Raw genomic sequence first — 17095 nt, forward strand, 5'->3', positions numbered from 1 at the left:
ATCTAGCAAATTTAGACAAAGCTCCTCGGCTAACGGAACTGGGAAATAAGGAAATGTTTCGGGGTAACGCTCGGCTACGTGTACAAACTTAACTTAACGTACATTGTAAATACGCATGATGCATAGTCGATGATGTACGATAGTTTCTTACTTTGCATGAAATAATTAACCATAGAAAAATATACGATCGAAGCAGCCTTATACATTATACGTATAATATATGCATGTACGTACATAAATTAAGTAAAGAGGGTAAACGAACGATAACAATTAGCGCGCGAAACGAGAGAAGAGAAGATGAAAAAAAAAAAAAAAAGGTACGTACAAAACGAAATCTTGCTTTTTTTTGTTTTCATTCCCTCTTTTATAATACAGTTCATATTTATATAGTATGGTTTTTTCTCTCTCTCTCTCTCTCTCCATTTCTCTTTCTTTCTCTAAAGAGAGTTCTCTTGTACGTTTTTCTTTTTTTCTTTTTTTTTTCAACTTTTGCGAGATAAACCTTATACACGTACGAGCCGAATTAATTATTTCCTCCATTCGCTGAAATGCAATAATAAATGATTTAGTCTCCTCACGTTTCCCCGTGACTCCAAGCGTATTGGTATGTTATTACCAATATTGTTATTATTGTTATTATTATTGTGATTATTGTTGTAAATGTTTGAAACTACGCCACTTTATATCCATGCGATAGCGAGCACACGTATGTATTACATACCTATGTATATACATGGGCGTTGTCTCAAGTATTCAAGAAAAGGGAAGGTCGAAAACGAATCAAAGTTTTCCAATAATTCAACCGAATCCAATCGCAAACGTAGGTACCAAATTCACGCACGACCTATACATACGTATATATTATATAACAGTAACAATATCGTGAAAAAAAAATTGGCAAGTTTCCCGCGAAAGTGAAATTGAATCGTCTGCTTTCAAAATCGTTTTTCTCTCTCTTTTTCATCATTTCTCAAGAATGAAATGCTCGAGGAAATAGAAGATAAAAATAATAAACGAAGAGAAAAAAAATGTTGAAGAAGAAGAAGAAGATGAAAATAAATCGTGGCAATTCATTCCACGAGTGTAAAATTAATAACGAACAACTTCCTTCTGATCGATATTCTCAACAATTCTACGAATTATGGAGTAAAATAAATAAATAAATAAATAAATAAATAAATAAATAAATAAATAAACAAATAAATAATTAAACAAATGTAGAAAGAAAGAAAGAAAAGGAATAAAAAAAAACTCGTAGAATGACGACGATCAGGAAGTGGAGGAGGAAGAAGATGATGCGGCGTACCGTATGTCAAACGTGTGTATGTTGTATAAATGATGTTGCTAGCCTGTTATATGTTAGAGAACATTACACTAGATCATTCCCGCGACATTATAATTATACGACGCGTACACGTAAAACAGATCCACGGTTGCTAGGCCGGGTAATTCTATATACATAATGTATCGCAATCGTCGCCATATTGAGTATCTTGACTATTACATCCACCTGCATATAACGATACACGTTCTTGTATACCGGCCCATTACAGTATTACACACGTATTATATTCTGCTGCACTTACGCCAATAACGTGTCTTTACATCCCGCCCGTCAAATTATATTACACGATCATCGCTTTCTTGCAATAACGCTCCAAGAGTTTCAAAGTTGCCGAATACACTTAGGCTCTTCGTCCTAGGAGAATCGAATATAATAGGAAAAAAAAAAAATAAAAAAATAAGAGTTTGGCGTCAATTATTTTCTACCCGATAAGTTGAAAAATTTAATGCGCTGACGAATAATTTTTGTTAACGTCACTAATATACGCAAGTATGTATAATGTGTATACCAAATATTTGCTGGACATAAAGATCCGAGATTTATGTAATTATTATACACAACTAATATTATCGTCAAAGATATCAAGTTAAATCGTAATGTTTATACACACACACACATATATATACATATATATATGTATATACATTAGATTGTCGGTCGCGTGGAATGCGGCTGCTAAATTTAGGTTTTTTCACCTTATATCCATTGCAAGTATATACGTACATTATACATATATATATATCGTGCATATACACGTATCTGTAAAATATAATATATATATATATATATATAGGTTGCACAGGTATGCCTGCAGCAGCTGATATTATACACAGGTATATAAAAGGCATAATCTCTATTATTTATACGTATATACATAAATAGCTACCATAATCTTGTACCTGCAGTGATATTGTATGTATATATTTATAAATACCTGGAGTTTTCTGTGAAACTCGCCACCCGCCGCTAGACAGACAACCGAAGCTTAGATATTTCTACTACCTGTGTATCAAGATTCTACGACGATGTCTTACAATTAGATTGGCTTTATGATTATTGTGCACGAAAGTGCATAACGAACAACGCAATCGCAATATGTTTCAGAATTTCTCGACCCAACGTATTTGAAGTATGATTTAAAAACTTGTGGTTAAAAAAACTCCACTTTCTAAAACATACAAGCTCGTTATTTTTACATTGATTAGAGATATTTCTGATTTTTTACAGATTTGACAAACTGAGTTTTTGTTTTTCAAGTTTTCTAATCATACCTGAGATAATTCTGTAAAAAATGCTATCGCATTTTTCGTCACGTAATTTCATGTAAGAAAATCATAAATCTAATCCGAGACATCGACGTGAAAGAATCGAGATCGAGGTGAGTTTGACAGAAAACTACCGACACAGTATCATTGCATAGGTCTGGAAGGTAGTTGGGTACTTGTTACAGGTATAAGATGAACAATCCCTACATACGATAGGTTTAAAAAGCCCCCAAAGAGGTTTAGTTACGATCGGACGATACAAATGCATTTACAGGTTCTTCTTCTTTCTCTTCTTCCTTCTCAGCTCCCTTAAAATACATTGCACAAAACTTGGACGAAATAAAATGAGAATTTTGCCTCCGCCGCATCGTCGGTGATAAACGAAGAAGAAGAAGAAGAAGAAGAAGAAGAAGAAGAAGAAGAAGAAGAAGAAGAAGAAGAAGCAGAAGAAGAAGAAGAAGAAGAAGAAGACGGCGAGGGTTGACGACCCTTGCATAGTCACGACTTGGGATTTGGAGAAGAACGTGGGAGATGAAGGGGGGGGGGGGGGGTGAAGGATAGAGATAAAAAGGTTCCAGGACCGAGTTATAATACTTCGGTCGAGAAATTTTCTATTATAACGAAAAACTGTGTGTTTACACGCATACACGTGCACATATACGTACATTAAACATGTACGTATGCCTCTACGGTGGAGTATATACGAGGCTTTTACAGCTGCGGAGCGTAATTGCGTATAATGGCAGTATAACAAAACCGAAACTCGAGGAGGCCGAAAATGTTTCTATGATTTATTAAGCATCGGGCGTGGAGTTTCTGCCGAGGAATAACCTCCTCTTTCTACGGCATGGGCCAAATCTACGTAATACAAGCTTGTAAAACGAACTTGTACCTGTACACGGCTACGGCTCGCCAGAGAATCGAGAGATTAAAATTTATATTTTCTATTTTCTGCACATTTCGCACCTAACATAACCGAAAAATACGATATGGGAATGATATTGCAAAGCTTGTTTGTATTCGATAATCGATTCGCGAACAGAAAATAAATAATTAATCACGATTCGTAAAAATTCGAACAATTGTGCCGAAATTATTTTTCTTTTTCTTTTTTGTTGTACGTCTACTTTAATGGTACGTCAACTTTTATTCGACACCGGATGGATCCTCGAATTCCCGTTTGAAATTTTTTCAATTTTCGAAAAAAAAATAATCCACAACACGTATATCGGATCAACAGAATATCGCATTTAGTATTTCCACATAACGTTCCGAAACCTCGACTTTTGACCATCTCTATCTTCAAGAAACATCAAATTCAATCCGACGTGAAACGTGTACATATATGTGTGTGTGTGCGTGTGTAAAATCGAATACTCCGTACTCCCAAGAGTGATATCAGGTATTATAAACGCTGCGCTGCGAAGTTAATATTGTATTTTCTAGTGAGCAATTCTCGTGTGACCGGTTTGTATCGGATTACGTACAATGACCAATAATAACAAAAATGGACAGTCCGACGATGTTAATACACTCCGTTCGTCGCTGCTGCTGCAGCAGCACACAAGGCAGAACCAGCGAGACTGGCCTTCCTTTCAACGGACCACCTCTCCACAGTTTTTCTCTCAACTTGCCAGTTCTCTCGTAGTATACATACTCGCGGCACCGGCGGCAATAAATAAATGCATACGTACACGTATGTGTTATATGGCTGGTAGATGATGCGTTATACGTATGTACGTACACGCGTGTACTGTATCGACGCAAGAAAAAGCCCGAGAGATAGAGATAGAGATAGAGAAAGAGAAAGAGAAAGAGAAAGATATGCGTTAAACTTGCACACATTTTTACATGCATATGTTACATATATAGATACTTCGTTATATACCCGGTGTCCCGATATTATAAATAATCGTGCAATACGATAATTATACACCTATGGTTTTTATCGATCTGTTAGATTCGTGTTTGTTATTCTCAACTTTCACATATAATCAAGAAAGTTTATGTAAATGCCTGTTCTTCACGCGTACGTACTAACGGTGGGTGAAAAAATTATGTGTATATTGAATTTACAGAATAATTAAGGAACGGGTGACAAAACTAAAAATATATAACCTCATAATTGATTAATTATACTACGTGAAAAAAAAGGGGGAAAAAATATATATTTTCTTTTTTATCGATGATAACAATTTATCGCTAGTCATCACCGTTTTCACCCGTATTATTGTACCGAGTTATTTTTTGCGCCAATTTGCAAGTCCACACAATATATGTATATAATTTGTACAAACCGATCACCGGGTATAGAGACTGGATACTAACCCATAAACACATTCAACCGGCAAGTATATAAAATAAGCTTTCACACCGCGACTAGTAGAAGATGAGGAAAAGAAGAAGAAGGATGAGGAAGAGGAGGAGGAGGAGGAGGAGGAGGAGGAGGAGGAGGAGGAGGAGGAGGAGGAGGAGGAGGAGGAGGAGGAGGAGGAGGAGGAGGAGGAGGAGGAGGAGGAGGAGGAGGAGGAGGAGGAGGAGGAGGAGGAGGAGGAGGAAAACGAACACGCATACATGCCGAAGAATGAGCGGCAACAGAAACGAGACACACACGGTGCGTGCTTTTATATAATATAATGTAACATGTGCACACACGCATACGTACCACGATGTGTATGTAAATTTATGTAAATTGAAGCGCATATAAGTCAAAGACATCGCGTAAGTAATATAATCCATTCGATTTAATAATTTTATACGTGATCGATGTTGTTGTTCTTGTTGTTGTTGTTATTTTAATTATTATTGTACGCGATATCGACTTTTCTTTATTAATTATTGATGTTTTAACATAATAATCGACGTTACAATTTCGATCAAAAGAATTGGCACATCGCGGGAAAGGAGGCCGTAAAATGAATTATACATTATTACACGCATTACCGTGAATAAATAAATTTCTGCTGCAACTACCCCGGCCCTGCATCGAGTTACACACGCTATATTATACGCAACATGTGCGTGTGTGCGTGTATAACACGATATACGTGTAGTATATGTACGAGAGTTATTTAAGCGCGGAGGATTGAACGCCGAAAATAAAACGGAAATGCCTCCGACTGCGTATATATATACATATGTGTACAATAATACATACATATATATGCTATGTAACACCCAATATCTATATATGTATATATATATGGTGAAATAGAAGGATTAAAATGCGGCAAATTTTAAGCCCTGCGAATGCCGGAGAATTTTGTGCGACTAAATTGGAATTGTTGGTAGTTTTTCTTTCTTTTTTTTTTTTTATGTAGTTACACGTAGCGTTATTATACATTAAAAATGTAACCCACGTTCAACTGTTCAGCAAATAAATTTCTACCATTATATTACGCACCGGTATGATTTCTTTTCCAGGTAAACAATAACCGTCGTACAATTATGCGAGTGTGAAAATAACGTGCAAAAATATGTTGTACCGATGTTGTTATTATTATTAATAATACAGGTATGGTAATCACGTTCAACAACAAGTCGTGCGTTCGTATATCGATAAAAAGCAAGAAAGAAAGAAAGAAAAAAAAAAAAAAAGAAAGAAAGAGAGAGTGAGAGAGAGAGAGGGAAGATATTAAAAAATTTACCCTCGATTTTATATACATTACACGTGTATATATTTTTTTTCTTTAAAGTCTGCTCAAGTATTTGTACAATACCTAATCCAATTTTATCGGGCTTGCGAAAAACAAGGTTACGCTTGTTTATGGATTTATATACGCGTTTGTAGTACAGAGACGTATACATATACATGGTATAATAATTACGAAACGGCAACAATTTATTCCGCGAGACCTTGCAGCAGCAGGCGCCGCTAAAGCACAAGTTTCTCTAAGCAACATCAACGTTACATTCGTTTCGTATAAAATTTTTTAACGTTGGGCAATTGAACGAACGATCGAAACCAAGCAAAGTTTAAAGGGATGATTGCGTATACATGGTTGTTTGAAACGTGTGTTGAAAAAAGAATTAGAATTAATTATAGCGCATAACAATAGCGTAGACGGAACTTGAGTTCGAGGCTTCTGAAGTAACATGATTTAGGCATTAAAACGCACATCTTACATCTACGTACGTATGTACATAACATAATATCGTAATATAAATTAGAACCGTGACACAGCGGGTTATCACGTTCGCGTTATTAAACATCTCGAGCAGGCGGAATATAATACAATACGATAGCGTAGTGGGAATGCATGTTATATTAACGAATGTGTGCGATAGCATGGGCGTGAAAATCGCGACAAAGCGTTACAACTGTGAATAGAAATGAAAATAAATGAAAGAAAAAAGTAAAAAAATACCGGGTGAGACTAGAAGAGCGAGAAATTTCGAAGTATGAGATATGAAAGAAAGAAAGTAAGATAAAATCGGGAAATAAAAAAAATGGCAGGAAAAAGTACACGTCTTATTGCGCGCGATGCAGGGATAAGTGAGTATTGTTGTTATTATTATGGCTACCAACCGACGACGAATAAAATTCCGAGGCATTTCCGAGAGGTCGAAAGCGCTGCAGCGATTGGTAATATTCGTTGACGGTAAAACAATTCCAACCGTTCTTCTTAAATCGAATTCATTTACTTCGATATGTACACACATACACGCGTGTATTCCTCCCCCCCCCCCCCCCCCCCCCTCCCAAGGCTATGTTAATTCCATTTCTTTTTTCTTTTTTTCCTCGCCCCTTACTTCCTTTTATTTCACGATTCGAAGAATCAAGGAAATAATGTATGAGATATAGTTAAATGTGACACGTAATGACAATATAGGCCGTTGCATGCGGAGGGGAAAGTCGCTACGAGAGAAATTCGTCATCAATCACGAATACGATTTAATTCGAGAATACGAAATATTAAAAAAAACACGCGATATTAATATTATACATATATATATACGCATGTATGTAATAAAATATATCTGCCGGAGTTGAAAGTATGAAAAACAAAAGGCGAATCCAGTAGGAAAAAAAACAAGATTCTTCACTTATTTAGCATATATATGACTCGAGAGCTCTCTGCACAAGTGAAATAAATTCAATCGGTTTAAGCGAATAATCTTGTGCATAAACAAAAAAAAAAAATAACAAAAGTATCACCCGCCTGCATGTACTGAAAATTTTTCTTCGTTCGTTGCGTTAAAAAATTCATCGACACGAATTCAACCGAATGTGAAAATCGTACCAACTTTTCGTGTATAATCTCAAGACATTTTTCTTCAAAATATTGTTCCCGGTTTCGCGACGATAAATATTTTGCAATCTCGCAACTTTGATCCTCTGTTTCGTTTCGCGAATACCCCTTGAACGAACAAGGAAGAAGTAAAAAAAAATGTTATTCGAGGAAAATAAAGAAAAAAATATATAAAAAAAAAAAAAAAAGATATCAACAAATATCGGGCAGTCGATTCGTTACGCGTTGTGCATTGTTGTTACACCGCCAACGCGCATGCGCGTGTGAGAATAACAAGACCGATACGCAAGTCACGCAACGGACAACGAGAGAGAGAGAACATTAAACAACGTCTAAATAGAATTGGAATAACGGGTCCGCGTCCCTAACTTTTCTCCTTTCCTTCCATTTTTCCCCTCTGGTGTTTCACCCCTGTTGCCTCGCGGATCCCGGCAAAGCTCGAACCCTAATGTTATCATGTGAGGGTTAGCAATATTCTCTTTGCCTTCGCACACAGGTAAGGTAAAAAGTGAGCCTTCGTTGCTCGCTCGCGATCGCTATAAGCGTAAACCCGAAGCTTCTGCTGCTGCCTGCAGCCTACCAAAACCCGTCTAACGGGTGACTCCGAGACGTATTATCTCTATTCTACGATAGTCACGTTATCGCGGACAAATTCAATTCACACGATAAATTCTCTACGTATACGCGCACACACACACACACGCACATATATAAATCACGGATCCCATTTTCCAAGGTTTTTATCTTTTCTTTCTTTTTTCTTTTCGGCGCGGCGATCCGCCGTACGATTGGTTTATCTTTTATAGCTACTGATTGATGAATTTTTTTTTTTCATACTCTGTGTTTTTGCACAGTCTCGCAAAACGGATATAACGAAATTGCATTAATTTTTTTGTCAACTGACAGATAATAATGTGTGTACGTATAGTTTAATAAATCGATTGTGCATTGTTTACGCGTGTAACGATAATAATAATAATACCATTAAAAGATTGTGCGAAAAAAAGACAATTGATTGATTGATTGATTGAAATTTTGCTATTATACTAGAATCGAAATATACGATATTAATTGTTTGTAAAAGTGTATATAGGTATATAACAAAAATGATTTTCCCGTGTTAGCTATAAATGTATTTATACACATCATATATCAATATATACCGTATAATATAATCACGCAGAAGATTAACTTTGATTATTTTCCACCGTGTGGAATAATGTGTGATTCTGTCGCGTAATTTCAAGCTGCAAATATTACCGATACCTATCGATTAATTGACGTTGAAAAATCTGCAGGTTAAGAATATTTGTCCGTGAAAAGAAGAAACGAAGAAACGAAGAAACGTCGAATAATTTTTAAACACCCTGTACGTATCGCGTGTGATACACTGTGCTGTATATATCCCTCTTTCTCCTTTCTCCCCCCTCGCCTTACTCTCATTTCCTTTACTTCGTCTAGCTCTCGTCCTCTCTCTCTCTCTCTCTCTCCCTCGCGCTTTTGAGTAAAACTCGGTCCAAACAACACAACCCACATCGAAAGGCTCCTCTGTAGCCAACCAGACAACCAGCCTCCCTCTCGTCGAAAATCTGCAAACTGCCTCCCTCCCCAACCCTCCTATACATTATATTATTATACGTATAACAGTCACCCCGAAATTCGTTCCACCGAGCGAAAACCGTGAAAATAGAGAAACAAATCTAATATACCTGTTGAAAAAGTGTAATACTTTCACCCGAAGAAGAGAATAAAAAAAAAACTGCAAAGATTTTTCCAAGTAATCGTTTCAAACATTGCAGACGAAAACATTTTACAATATTGCGGATAAGAATAAAAAAAAAAAAAAGAAAAATTGAGAGGGACGGGGAGAGAATGCGAACCTTCCAACTTTACGTACCTCCGACGAATTTAATCTTCTCAACATTTTATTGTTCGTTAAATATTTTTCTTTACCATGCTGTGTAAATAACTTTGAAAATTCCGATAATTCCCTCCCCCCTCCCCATATTTTTGTTGAAGGAAACTTAAAAAAAAAAAAAAAAAATGAATTTCCTCACCAAATTCCGAATGAACAAATATTATACAATATGTAGATAAGTATATTATATCCACGATTCGTGTAATGAAATTCATCAATCGCTGTAATGAACGTTATTAAAAATAAAAAGTGTTCCTTGAACTTTCACCCTTTCCTTGTAGTATGCGTAAGTACATTTAGCGCAAAAATAAAAATCCAACACCAAACAAACACACACATCCACTTAAGACGCGGGATAATCAAACTCGGCGTCATTCGATCAATCCGCACGGAATTGGATTAAAAACTTCGATCATCGACCAAGACTCCTCGACGTACCCTTTGTCGCTCTGACCATCTATCTATATAAATTACACACGGGTATATAAATGCATGTACTGCACCTCGCCACCCTTCACGTACGTACATACGTGTATATATATTACCTACATGCATATCCTCCACGCTGGAATATGTATCCCCCCTTCCCTGAAATCCTCTCAAAAGTCCGTTGAACCGAGTGCAGATTTTCTATAAGCTCAGGTACTTTTTTCGCAATAATATTTATTTTATTTTATATCTATCGTTATGGAGAAGCAATCTTGTAGGCGTTAATACGTTTATTGAGAAGAAAAATCATAAATTTGTTTGTTTGATTGTTCTCCTTTTTCTTGTTGCACGATAATTTTACATATGTATTAAAATTAATTGGATATTCTTTGGGAAATGAGGTTTCGAGAAGAGATTGGTAATGAAAAAAAAAAATAAAATAAAATAAAACAAGGAAGGACAACGAACTCACCTCTCCGTGAGTATCTCTGCGTCCGTCTGGAGTATTTTCCGGTAGAAAATATAGTCTGAGCGAAGCGAGAGGCTGATTAGGACCCCGACTATCGAGCCACAATAGCTGCAGCTCGCCGATGCTAACCAAGTCAGCATCGTTCCAAAGTTTGGTTAGGAAGAAATTTCCCAAACGAAGCACACGACCGTCGCCGATCCTCACTGCTTTGTAGAATGTGTAAGGTCCGTGGCTAAAGCACGCACCGCCGAGGAGCTGAAAACAATTTGACATTTGTTAGAGGAAATTATTAACATTTAGATATCGAGATGGATGTATGATATAGGTATAATAATAATAATAACAATAACAATAATAAAATGAAACGGTTGATTTTATTTCTTCTTCTTTCCTTTTTAACTTTTCTTTACAATCAACCGACGCAGATTACGATGACTAATCGCAAATTTAAAACGTGTAATTACGATCTGTCAAAGTATAATAAAAGAAATGAAAACAATAATTGATCAAACAGCAGGCAACGTTAGATCGCATCGACGGAATTAGAAGAGAGATCTGAAAATAAAACTTTTTGTTGGCTATCATCTCGTTGCCAGGTTTCTTGGTTTTTTTTTTTTTTTTTTTTTTTTTTTTTTTTCAACTATATACTATACATAATATTGGAGTGCGCGGAGAAGAACGGTCGGCAAATGATTGAGAAAATAATTTCGAATTTAACGTTCAAGTAAACGACGACAAAACGAACGTAAGAACAAGCGTAGACAAAATCACTAATAATAAATGGATGAATGAATAAATAATTAAATAAGGAAATAAAATAAAATATTTGTTAATAGATATATTTGATTTACCGATAAAATATAATTAAACGAACAAACAACCGCAGCGTGTCGCGATACGTATTTATTTGATTAATAAAAATACCTCGAACAACAATGTAACAAGAAGTAAATCGAAGGATTGAAGAAAAATTTCGACAAATTGTCCAGGCGGGTAATATTCCCGCGTATTGAACGATTAGAAGAATATACACCTACATGAGTATAACAATAGTAATAATAAAAACAACGATATAAAAATCGTGTTAATATAATCGATTAAAAATCCATCGACACAATTTTTTTCCTCCTTTCTCAATGTTGTATTTCATCCTGCGTAAGCATTGCGTACTCGACGATGTTATACCGCGCTGCGCATATACATATTGTATAAGATTATAGGTGTGCTGTATATATCACGCCGAAACGTGTAATTCCAGTTCACTGCATCGATATAATAAAATTGATTGGCTTTGCGTCGAGAGGCAGCCGATTGCGATGAAACAAAGCGTGACTCAAAAGGAAAGTTTATCGTATCGTGTCAGAACCACGCCAACCAACTATATACCTCACTGTACAAGACAAAGTACACCGGCGATTGAAAATAATACACATACACATACACGTGTGTGTGTATACATATATAGTACGTCAATATAATATATAGTATATTGTAATATTATATATACTGTGGCAAATTGCGCACCGCCGTAAACCGCAAAAACAACACAATACCGGGCGATGAGAAATAAGAACGAAATTGAAGTGAGAAAAGGAAAACTAAGAGTGACGCGAAACAAAAATAAATTTAAAAAAATAACGCCGGGACAACGTACATGTATGTAAAATGAGGAGGGAGTGGGGGTAAAAATTGAATCAGCGAGACTCCTCGAAATATCGCAAATAAATATCTGCGTAAAAATTTGCAATCGAACGCGACCGCCATACGTAATATAATAATAACTCAACTATTAATAATAATGACGGTAATGGTAATAAAGATAATCGCAAATAATGGGAAGAAATTCCTGAGAAACGTGCAGCAGATTGATCGACTGTCACCATGTGTACATAATACGTCCATTATTATTTTTGTTGTTGTTGTTGCTGTTGTTGTTACACGTGTATATGTATAATATATAATGTACTCGGATGTAAGGATGTAACAGGCATGTGTGTAGATGAAAATGAAATGAGGGAGTGACAATTGAATACCGGTTCTAAGGTGGTGGCGTTGCTGCTGCTGCTGGCATGGCTCCTCTCCTCTCCTCTCCTCTCCCTTCCTCTCGACTCCTCGGCTATCTTGAAGCCCCGTGCATTCGAGTTCTCGGCCGTTTGCTTACACGGCGCGCGGGATTTTAAGTAAGCATGTGTGTACGTGCGTGTGTGTGTGTGTGTGTGTGTGCATTGATTTTTAAGTGGCTCTTACATGCACGAATGCTTACTTAAAACAAGGCTTATCTGCATAGAAAACTCCTCGATGGAAGATATAATGAGATAGAAAGAGAGAATAATTGGTGTTTGAATAAACGAAAATGGTGAAACAATACTCAAATCTTTATAATCCATGCCCGTGTTAGTTTGTTCTTTGTTTTTTCCTTTTCTTAAAACAAACGATCGCAATGAAAATAAAAATAACAATGACGATGACGATGATGATGATAACCACAACAACAACAGCAATTTTTACACGTATAATACAAAATATATCCTAACGGAAATTAAATTCGAGATATTTATCAACTGCAAAAGCGTCGAGAAAGAGTAATTGCGTGTATTTTAATTGCAATGCCAATTTCAATGCCGGAAATTATATTTTCTACGTACGTACGCTGTAAAGTAATTAAGAGTCCGTCGTTATCGTACATATATCGCATGCAATACGCACACGTGCAACAACTTTTATGACACTGCGCTATTTATAAATAATCAATTATAATTATACGTATGCACGTATAACGAACGTGTGAGAAAAACTCGAGTTTTTAGACCACTGATGGTGTGATTCTCGCCATTTATTGCTGGAGAAATTTTCATTTCCACTTTTTTTTTTCATATCTTATGTACGATGTACACGTAATATAGATATACATGTTGCAGTATCATGTATTTACGCGTCAGGTGAACGTTGAGAAATATATGAAAAAAAGAAAAAAAATTAAGAAAAACCAAAGGAAAGTAAAAATATTCAAACCACGTTTAGAAAAATGTTCAATTAATTAACTGAACAATCGTATCAATTATTGGCAGTAAATTTCACATTCGAAATTTGTTCATTGTATTTTGTACGAGTTTGAAAGTAATTATTTAAATATATCTATTCGGCGCAAGACGTACAATAATCTATAGATATTCGTATAATAATATCATTCTTTGACCTCGTTTTCTAACCCGACTGTACATCATATCCCCCCCCCCCCCCCTTCGCGCCCCTTCACCTCTTCCGACCCCGCTCGACTCGATCCATCCATGCTTTGCAACGATTTTGCCATTTCTTCTTCTTTTGCTAATATTCGCGCCATATTCAGGCCTCGGGCACGATTTGAAATTCAACAAATTGTTTTTTTCTCCCATTCTTTGCATTTGGTTTTTTTGTCTTATTATTCTCACTGTTTTCAAGGTTACTGTAACGCAACTAATATCACATTCCTCATCGTCACAATTTTTCCAATACATTAAATCATTATCATTTATACCGACAGATGGGTCATAGTATCGTACGTATAAAGATTGTAATTGTAGAATTCAAAGTCAAGTAGCAGCGTCGATAACGGTAAAAAATTAAAAAAACAATAGAGGAAAACTTGAGCCGGAATTGTATAATTAAATAAATGTAAGTATACCGATTGTTAGATGCGAACCGCTGAAACAACTGCATGGTCGACGATAAACATAATCAAATGAGAACCACTGTCATAACTATTTCCAATGTCTTGAAGAGTGGGTGTACAGTCAGCGCAAAGAAGTGCGACGATGGAGGGAAAATAAGGAGAAAAAGAAAATTTGAAAAAATTAAAAAACAAAGACACGCGCACCCGTCCGCGTATAAATATATGTATGTAGATAATATTCCCCCGAACACATACCGCCGACATTAGTATTTATGGCGTCAATCTTCATTTTACCTTCCCCCCCCTCCCCACCTGAGTCTCTCCGCGACTGCTTTTAGTTCTCCCTCCTCCTCCTCCGCCGCCGCCGACTCGAACGTTTTCTACCTACTTCGTTGTGTTTTGTGTTCATGCGCAATGTCGTGGAACCACGCTCTTTTCACTGTGTCGAATCTAACCCACATAGACGTATTTTATAATTTACACACACCTAATCGTTTAATCTGTACAATACGAGTACACGATTCTATTTCCATATGTAACACATAATATACTTCACGAAATAATAATTATAATAATGACAATGATGACAGTAATAATAACAACAACAACGAGATACGTATCAACGTAAAGCGAGTACACGATGGAGGAAGAAAATAAAATATAAAAATAAATGAAAAGAAAACAAACAAACAAACAGTATGTAAGAAAAAGAGGAATTGTATCTTGTATAGGGATAATATTACATGTCGGGTTGTGCATGTGTGGGTACGACAAAGATAAATTAGTAATTGTAGAATAATAAGTATTCGGTTATTCTTTATTTAACCCTGATGTTGGCTGCACTGTACCTATATGCATAGGGTGTAGATATAATGACAATAATATAGATCGTTCAAAAGCATAATCGTCATTTATCTAATTTCCCCCATTCAGCCAGCAAGCAAGCAAGCAAGCCTGCCAGCAGAACAGCAGACCAGCAACAGCGGCAGCCGTATATAAGACAAGTTGAACGAGCAGTAGAAAAAACGAACAACACGCCGACTCGGTGTGTTATGCATATGCCAGAGTAAACAGACAGGCACGTATACACGCGAATGCTGTATACGACAGGTACAAAAATGATTATAAACGTCGGCGGATAAGTTAAATTTTACGTTATCAATATGTATGAAACATTCGAAGGGAAAAGAAGATGAGAAAAAAAAGAAAGAAAAAATTGATAACGTCCGAACAGTCACGCAAGTACACCGGTATTATATATAAATGTAACGTATTGCATAGGAGGTCTAAAAATGTCGAGAGAAGTTTAGAAATTATCGTACCGTACGCCGCTGCGTCGATTGAGCGTGTGTAGGAAGAATAGGAGAGTTATATAAATACGTAGTGTATGGAAGAATGAGGAAAACGAACACGTATGCATATGTAGATATAAAATACAAACAAATATTTGTTGAGAAGTTCAAGATTCATTACTCATTGACATTGTCGCTGTTGTTGTCATTGTTATCATCGTCATTATCTTTATAATCGATATAGTTCACGGCGAACCAACAACTTTGCCCTCCTTATCTGCCTTATTGTGCGGCCCTGTTGCACGAGTAATCCTATAATCCGTTGTCCTCTGTACGACTATATAACACAAACACTAAAACATACCGTACGCGTACAACACGTACATACAAGTGTAATAATAACACGCGAGTTTGTCAAATTTCCTTCTCACTTCACACTTTCCAATACCACGCAAACAAACACACACACACACGATACTTCACCTTCGTTTCTCCGACAATCAGTCTCTGTGTGATTCCTCCGTTTCATCTTTATCCTCAACACCTTTTACCCATGCACGTACAACGCATGCAATTTTTACATTACGTACGTAACGTACGCGACATACGGCAACTTCAAGTTATAGATTAGGTTAGGTTTAAACGAGCACACGGCTACGCGCAGCATCGTCACGTGAGTCAGACAAAGAAGATAGATAAATTACGAACGAGTGTCAGCGTGTGCGCGCATCGTAGAGGCATTATACCTACATACACGTACATGTGCACACGATAGATGCATTCATATTGCGCTAGTCACCGTTCTCTCTCTCTCTCTCATCCTCGTCGTTGCACACGTGCGCTGCACGAGCACCAGCCAACCACACGGCGTTTCGTTAGCTTCGCGCGCATTTTATATCTCTCTCGCAGAGTTACGCTAGCGATCTCAGAGAGGTTCGGGATTGACGGTAAGAGTGGGGGTGGATCGAGAGAGAGAGAGGGCGGGAGGGAGGGTATCGAGGGGAAGTCGCCGCGCGCATGATCCTTGCACACGTCTCTACGCATCTATGCGTGTAGACGTCGCACACAAGACAGTCGAGTGTGTGCAAAGACGTATTACAATAATATGCGTACGCATACATTTAGCATGATCTGTCGTTAGGTGGGGAGATTCATTTGACTCGGGTAGAAACGAAGAGATGTGCCTGTAATAATAACGTTAATAACGTTGATAAAAATAATAACAATAAAAATAACAACAACAACAATAATAATAACAATAATAATACGCAGGTACACGCTGACTCTTATGCATACGACGTGTGCATAGATTTACACGGTTGATTCGTCAGCGGCATAAAATCATCGTTGTCGTCATTGTATTATTATTACTATTACTATTATCAACATTATTATCATTATTATTATTAATATTGTTAATAATATTATATTACGTGTGTATACCTATTATTATATTATACGAATACGCACGTAACA

General features: G+C 36.6%; 1 protein-coding gene across 2 annotated transcripts in view; it reads right to left on the reverse strand.

The window, feature by feature from the left end:
* Positions 1-17095, reverse strand: part of LOC124307485 (formin-J-like) — a 91022-nt gene that overhangs the window by 61729 nt on the left and 12198 nt on the right. The window contains exons 1-2 of one of the 2 annotated variants that reach the window (XM_046769164.1): positions 16380-16436; positions 10682-10933 (exon numbers count right to left, since the gene is read on the reverse strand). In XM_046769164.1, the coding sequence (XP_046625120.1) occupies positions 10682-10933; positions 16380-16400 (273 nt within the window). In that variant the 5' untranslated portion in view covers positions 16401-16436. Of the gene's footprint in view, positions 1-10681; positions 10934-16379; positions 16437-17095 lie in introns of those variants that run through there. The other variant, XM_046769165.1, reaches the window with a different exon arrangement.

This window comes from Neodiprion virginianus, chromosome 6 (assembly GCF_021901495.1).
Source record: "Neodiprion virginianus isolate iyNeoVirg1 chromosome 6, iyNeoVirg1.1, whole genome shotgun sequence".
Classification (NCBI taxonomy): domain Eukaryota; kingdom Metazoa; phylum Arthropoda; class Insecta; order Hymenoptera; family Diprionidae; genus Neodiprion; species Neodiprion virginianus.